At 39.4% G+C, this 8,043-nt stretch overlaps 1 protein-coding gene across 2 annotated transcripts in view; it reads right to left on the reverse strand.

Annotated features, from left to right (window-relative positions):
• Positions 1-249: 249 nt before the first annotated feature.
• Positions 250-8,043, reverse strand: part of LOC144965462 (lactosylceramide 1,3-N-acetyl-beta-D-glucosaminyltransferase-like) — a 42,397-nt gene continuing 34,603 nt past the window's right edge. For both annotated transcript variants that reach the window (XM_078900833.1, XM_078900832.1), the window contains one exon: positions 250-2,874. In XM_078900833.1, the coding sequence (XP_078756959.1) occupies positions 1,648-2,775 (1,128 nt within the window). In that variant the 5' untranslated portion in view covers positions 2,776-2,874 and the 3' untranslated portion in view covers positions 250-1,647. The remainder of the gene's footprint in view (positions 2,875-8,043) is intronic.

Below are 8,043 nucleotides of genomic sequence, written 5' to 3' on the forward strand. Positions count from 1 at the left end.
ACGATTAAATAATTTGTATGGTTCGTGAATCGAAAGTAAAGTGAAAGGAAAACATCCGCTTCGATGCAAAAAATAGTCACCAATGGGAATCCAAAGGATGGCGTAAAAAAACCTTGGGTCGGCTTGCCTCGAATGTTTACACAATAACAATGAAAGAAATTTTTGTCGTCCATTTCAAAATGTATCTAAACAGATAATAAATGACACAAGAAAACAATATACACGAAAGAAATAACATTGTACTCCGACTATTGAACTTTTATTCTCTCTGTACAGCCGTATTATATGAACAAACAGTGGGGTTTTTTTTTTATTATTATTGACACATTGAAGGTTTGAATCGAGAGCAATGTAAGATTTCATCAAAAGTTGTTTTCTTTTTTGGTTGTTTTTTTTTTTTTTTTGGCCATATTTTCAGAATTTATAGTGTGGATCCATTGGTAGCTGAGTTATGACGTCATCAATCTCCAAATTAGCTTATGGAATATTTATAATGAAGAATGATGTGTAACATTATGATAATTTCCATTCAGGATCAATAAAATATATCTTCTTATTTAATGATGATGTTGAGAGTAGTGATAATGAACATTATAATTTCAACAATAATATTAATTATGATAATAATGATGATGATAAATATTAATAATGATGATGATGATGATGTGGTGGTGGCTGTAGTAATACTTCATTTCCTATGACATAATGACCACCACCACTCTGCCACACAACCCCACACATGCTTGTGACAGACTACATTGCTGATATTTGGAGAGAGTAACAATTAAGAAATTTAAAAAAAAATCGATTGAAATAGTGAAAGATAAAGGAAACTAACAGGCGACGGAGGAGGAGTCAACACAGCGAAAAAACGTGAAGGAAAGGCAAAGAAAGACCGTCCCCGAGAGGGCTAAGCTTCCTACAAATCAAACAAGGCAGTAAAATGACAAAAGATAAGAAAATGTAAATAATGTCTGAAGGGTGAAACTGTTGACAACTAAAGAGATCAAAGTCTAGTCTAGAAAATGTATTGATGTGTGTTTGTTATTTTTTCACAGTTGAGTCAGCCGAGCATGAAATTAACAAAAACAAAACCAAAAAAAAAAAAAAAAAATCAAAAAAAAAAAACAAACCCTAGAACTGCTCTGCACTACCTTTCAAAACTTCAACGACCTACGCGGCGATTACAAAAGGGATGTTAGTGTCAAAATCCAGTTTTCAGTGTTGTGCCAAATATCTGATCTTTATTATTTTTAATTCATTTTTTCACCTGCTTCATCACGACGTGATATTAGATGGGTATAAACAGAAAATGAAATGATTAGACAAGTGCCAGAAGACAAAAGAGAATAAACATTTCGCGGCGATGGGGGCTCGAATCCACGATTTTACTGGTACGACAACTCCGCCTGGCCGTGAGAGGGACGCTATGCAGTCGACGCCATCCACCACTCCAGGTACGACAACTCCACTTGGCCTTGAGAGGGACGCAATGAAGTCGACGTCATCCACCACTCCTGGTAGACCAGGAGGAGTTGTCGTACCAGTAAGGTCAGGAGTTCGAGCCCCCATCACCGCGAAATTTTTATTCTGGCACTTTTCTACTCACTTAATTTTCTGTTATTATCAACATTATGCCTGCTCCACTCACTCTTCTGAATTAGATGGGTATAGAGAGGCACACGTATGGTTACATTTGAATCGCCGCCTTCCCGGATGTAATCTAAACGATGGACTGTCGTAAATAGAAACGCCTGCAATGGGAGCACAAAAAGCCGTTATGAAAACATCATCCAACCAGATGAGTCTTAGCCGTTGGTAAGCTTGAAATAGTAAGCGTGCTGTATCCACAGAATATCCCATGGATCCCCCAAATAAGAATGGTAGGAAAGAAGAGTAAGGATACTCCTGAACTGTTATGTACCACTTGCTTTTTGGATTTCTAGACGCCTGGAGTTTTTTAGAGATGGTTCCTAAAATAAAATGTCGATTTTTGGTGGGATCAATAGAATGTTCCTGAAGAGCTTGAGTCGCAATGGACAAGGCTACCTGAAAATCGTCATCTGTGCGTATAATAAACACAGATTTATCACAGTGTGTCATACTCCATCTCAAAAGAAGAGCAGCTTTTTTCGTGATACCTCTGTAAGAATCGATAAAATCACATTGAACGATGTCTTTATATTTACCTTCTTCGTCTTCAATTTGTTTTTGGACATCTTTGGCTTTGGTGTCCTTTGGATTCGGTGATCCGAGAAAAAACAACATTTTAACACGGTTTTCGGGATCTTTCTCAAATCTAGCAGCTGAGTTATTTCGGGTTTTCAATCGTCTTTTAAAATTCCCTGGCGCTGAGGGGACGGCTATAATGTATTTGATGCTGTTCTCAATGCAGGCCTTTGGTTGGTTGAGTAAATAAGGATACGTGTGCGGGTTGATGATTGGCATATCCAGAAGTTTTGAGGCCAGATTCAATTTATTGTTATCAACCGCTTTCAATTTTTGATGTCCATTTTCATTGCCGGTAAAGCCAGACAAATTAAATGAAAACGACGAGTTGTCATTAATAAGCTGTCTGTTACTGATGTAATATTTCTTCAGACACCAAAATATTTTTTTTATGAAGGCGTCTTCAGAATTTGTTACAGACTTTAGACTGGCCAATTTTGCTTTTAAGTAGTCCATGGCGTTTTTTGCTCCAGCTTGACTGAAGTTGACATTGCAAGGGAAGTCATTGTGGAATATGATATTTTCTGTTTCTCTTTCACTCGACATTTTGTATGAGGCGTTGTACAACACGATGACAAAGAAGATGCAAGAAGACAAAGACTAATCTTGTTTCCTCTGTTGATTCGTTTGGGAAAAAGAGCCATTCTGTCGATGAAAGGGAAATATATTAATTTTAACATATAGGGAAGAAAAGTGTGATGTCAAAAAACAGGTTCCAATCTCATTGGAAGTGTAAAACTATCACTCTTCCGTAGGCTGAATACATACCTTGTGTAAATGAGTGATGGCATATTATTTTCTAGTCTTAATATATCGAGGGGTGCCTTCGCAAAGCCGTAACGATGGTTTCGTTGATTTTTCAGGAGAGCAAATCAAAACTTTGCGGATGGAATTTAAATAGTTAACCAAAGACTATCGTGATGATTTTTATACCAATACAACCCTGATTAGATAGTCTGCTGATTGTCAGGACCGCGGTCACTTTTAGATTTGCTTTTTTAAATAAAACGACGCATTTAACGTTGCTATTTTCATTACGGCTTTTGTGCAGGGACATTTTTTGAAAAATGTCATAGTCTCGCTCTGCCAGTTTACCGTATATCATGCTACCTGCATAGTGCATTCCGCCTATCCCGTTCTCAGGTGGAGGGAATAAGACAGAGCTGTCAAGAGAAATTACTAATTACCCTGAACACATTCTGCTCAAAAGCTGTAACTTGTGATACGGTGCAATAAAAACCACAACTAAGCGTAATTCTGGCGATACGGTATTTGGGCAGAAGTAAATGACTGATGTACTTTGTTTAAAGAGTACACCGTAAAACTGAGAAAATAAAGAAAATAACAGAGCTCTAAACATATTTTTTGACTTTAAAAATTATTGTAAATATTCATTCTGATGCAAATAATCGTATTTCATCCATAGAGGGATTCAAAAAATCCACCCTCTCTCTCTCTCTCTCTCTCTCTCTCTCTCTCTCTCTCTCTCTCTCTCTCTCTCTCTCTCTCTCTCTCTCCATTTGTCTCCTCTAACTCTCTCTCTTTATCTTTCTCCTCTCCCACTAACAACCTCTCTCTCTCTCTCTCTCTCTCTCTCTCTCTCTCTCTCTCTATATATATATATATATATATATATATATATATATATATATCCTTATTCACTAACTCTCTCTCTCATCTCTCACTCACTCTCTCTGTCTCCTCTCTCACAAACTCTCTCTTTATCTTTCTCCTCTCCCACTAACGACATCTCTCTATCTATCTTTCTCTCTCTCTCTCTCTCTCTCTCTCTCTTTCTTTCTTTCTCCTTATTCACTAACTCTCTCTCTCTTTCTCATCTCTCACTCCCTCTCTCTGTGTCCTCTCTCACTAACACACACAGACTCTCTCTTTCTTCTCTCTCTCTCTCTTTCTCTCTCTCTCTCTCTCTTTCTCCTCTTCCACAAACAATCTCTCTATCTTTTTTTATCCTCTCTCAAAAACTCTCTCTCTCTCCTCTCTCACTGACTATCTCTTTCTCTCCTCTCATTAACTCTCTCTCTCTCTCTCTCTCTTCTGTCTTTCTTTCTTCTCTCTCTCTCTCTCTCTCTCCTTATTCACAAACTCTCTCTCTCTCTCTCTCCTTATTCACAAACTCTCTCTTTCTCCTCTCTCACTAACTCCCTCTCTGTCTCCTCCCTAACTCTCACTCCCTCTCTTTCTCGTCTCTCATTAACTCTCTCTCTCTCGCTCTCTCTCTCTCTCTCTCTCTCTCTCTCTCTCTCTCTTTCTTTCTTTCTTTCTTTCTCCTTATTTACTAACTCTCTCTATTTCTCATCTCTCACTCCCTCTCTCTGTGTCCTCTCTCACTAACACACACACTCTCTCTCTTTCTTCTCTCTCTCTTTCTCTCTCTCTCTTTCTCCTCTTCCACAAACAATCTCTCTCTCTCTCTTTATCATCTCTCAAAAACTCTCTCTCTCTCCTCTCTCACTGACTATCTCTTTCTCTTCTCTCATTAACTCTCTCTCTCTCTCACTCTCATTCTTTCTTTCTTTCTTCTCTCTCTCTCTCTCTCTCTCTCTCTCCTTATTCACAAACTCTCTCTCTTCCTCTCTCTCTCTCTCTCTCTCTCTCTCTCTCTCTCTCCTTATTCACAAACTCTCTCTTTCTCCTCTCTCACTAACTCCCTCTCTCTGTCTTCTCCCTAACTCTCTCCCTCTCTTTCTCGTCTCTCATTAACTCTCTCTCTCTCTCTCTCTCTATCTCTCTCTCTCTCTCTCTCTGAAAAAATGGCAAAACTGCTGGCATTGATCAGTTATACTTCGACATGATTACTGACTTTGGACCAGAAACAATAAACTGGCTGGCAAATACTATGACAGACATCATGCACATACCCACAAATTTGGAAACATGCCAAAGTAATGGCCATATTAAATCCAGACAAAGCAGTCATTGAACCATCCAGCTACAGACCAATATCTTTACTTTGTTGCTTATACAAGCTCCTGGAAAGAATTGTGCTAGAGTGAATCAACCCATTTGTAAATCCCGGCGTACTGCCATAACAAGCTACTAGACTACAAATAGTCAGACGTAAACAGGTCCTTGCACTGACCTCATACATTGAAGCAGGCTTTGAGAGAGAAAAAACCCAGAAAACTGGTGCAGTCATAATAGACTTAACTGCAGCTCACGAATCTGTTTGGATAGGCGGACGATGTTAAAGCTTTCAAAAATGATTCCCTGTTGAAAGACGATTAAACTGCTGTCTACCATGACTGGACAAGACAATTTCATGTCATATTGGGAGAAAACAAAAGCAAAATACCAAAAATTAAAAACAGGTCACCACAAGGTTCAGTTTTAACACCAACTTTCTTCAATATTTATATCTGTGACATGCCAAACTTCCAGGCACTCAAACTTTGATGCCTTGACGACTGGGCCTTAGCCTATCAATCGAAAAAACTGGAAAGAGATTGAAGAAGTTTTACTCAAAGACACCTCCCGCCTGAAACAATACTTGGATAGGTGGTAAATAAAAATGAACATCACCAAATCAGTATCCACAATTTTCCACTTGAATAATCGAGAAGCAACAAAGGAATTTAAAATCATAGTTGGTAACTCAATACTACCTTCCAACCCCAATCCTCAATACCTCACATTTGACTGACAGCTAATTACCGAAAACATTGAGGGAACTGCAAAAAGAATCGCAAGAAGATACAGCCTGCTGGGAAAACTCACAGGTACCACCTGGGGAGCCTCACCACAGGTACTGAGAATGTCTGCTTTGGCACTGTGCTACTATGTGTGAGAATACTGTTTGGATGAGGAGTCCACATGTAAGCCGCATTGACATCTGATTAAGAGAATCAATGAGAATAATAACAGGATGTCTCAAGTCAACTCCAACTCAGTGGCTCCCAACACTGAGAGGCATTTTACCACCAAGTCTTAGACAAGACGCTAATCAAAGGATACATGCAAGATAAAGCCACGGATAACACTCCTATAAAATAATCATAAAGGGAGCACCTTCAACAACAAGGCTCAAATCGAGAAGACCTTTCCACCTAACAAAAATGGTAGACTTCAGAGTGAAAGAGAATTGGAGAGAAATGTGGAACAGGGAAAAACCAAAAGGAGAAAACATCATAAAAGATCCCACCAAAAGAATGCCTGCATCCAAAATGCCAGGAAATACTGGCTTTCCTCAAATCGCCTTAACAGGACATGGCAGAACTGCATCAAATATGTGCAGATGGAAACGTGAGAACAGTGATGCCTGTGAAAGTGTCGGGCAGCTCTAGAGACCAGCAATCACAGCGTCCTCCACTGTCCAGTAACGCGAACTGTAGGTGGCTATGAAAAAGTTCTTAGGGCGGAGGAAGACTTCCCAAGCTGGGTTGATGAAATGAATTTGGAGTTGCAGCCATACGCTACCACTACTCCTCCTCCTCTCTCTCTCTCTCTCTCTCTCTCTCTCTCTCTCTATCTATCTATCTATCTATCTCTCTCATCTCTCACTAACTCTCTCTCTTTCTCCTCTCTCATTAACTCTCTCTCCCCTCTCTCTCACCAAATCTCTCTCTCCCTTTCTCCTCTCTCACAATCTCTCTCTTTCTCACCCTCTCTCTCCCTCCCTCCTCTCTCAACCAACTCTCTCTCTCTCTCTCTCTCTCTCTCTCTTTCTCTCTCTTCTCTCTCACTAACTCTATATCTCTCACTCTCGCGTTCTCTTCTCTCACTAAATCTATCTCACTCTTTCTCTTCTCCCTCTCTCTCTTTCTCCTCTCTAACTCTCCCTCTCTTTCTCTCTGCCTCCTCTTTCACTAACTCTCTCTCTCTCCCTCTCTCTCTCTCTATCTCTCTCTCTCTCTAACTGCCAGTCTCTCTCTCTCTCTCTCTCTATCACACTCACAAAAACTCTCTCTTTCTCTCTCTGTGCCTGTCTGTCTGTCTGTCTGTCTGCATCTCTCTCTCTCTCTTTCTTTCTTTCTCTCTCTCTCTCTCTCTCACACACACACACACACACACACACACTCACTCTCTCTCTTTCCCTACCATGAGATCTACGCATACAAAGGTGAAAATTACATTTCAAAACAATGATCAGGATTGCTTTCCTTAATCATCAAAACGCAGATTCAATCAAGTAATAGTTAGACTCATCAAGTTCATTGGTGGCCAGAGGAAAAAAAACCGTCTCATAATCCAGAGCTTGACCCATCCCTTAAGTTGTGATGTCTTATCCTGTAATCGATACTGGCAGGTAGGGAATTTCAAGACTTGGATTAAGTGTTACCCAATTGTCTTTCACCATCAATCTTGAACGTTCAAGTCAAATTTTACAAGATTGTAACATAATATTGCATCAAAGTCATTGTAGAATCTCATACAATGTCACATTACGGTCTTTCAGTTGATCTAACTTTCATTTCCAACCCCATATTTTCCACTTCTCTAAGACAGTAAATTAAGTCAAGGCCATTGAGCTCGCCATTGTAAATACCTTTGCATTTCCACCTTTTCGTCAAGCGGTAAAACGGTAGTTACTGTTAAGGCTTTTGGGCAGTGGCTGATAGGCACTGTATAAAGAATCTTATAGACGTATTTCAAGCTACGGCTTTTGGGCAGTCACATTATTTGTCCAAAAACGTTACGGTGTTCGGGTTTTAATTAATAAAAATTAATTAATTAATATGTTTGCATATATGTTTTTTGTAGAAATAAATCTTACTCCAACCAAGTTGATTTATGTAAAAAAAAACAACGAAAAATTGAATTTTTTGACGTTACGGCCTTTGCGCAGGCACCCTCAAT

Source organism: Berghia stephanieae, chromosome 2 (genome assembly GCF_034508935.2).
Source record: "Berghia stephanieae isolate SIO BIC M18660-M18661 chromosome 2, UCSD_Bste_1.3, whole genome shotgun sequence".
Classification (NCBI taxonomy): Eukaryota; Metazoa; Mollusca; class Gastropoda; order Nudibranchia; family Aeolidiidae; genus Berghia; species Berghia stephanieae.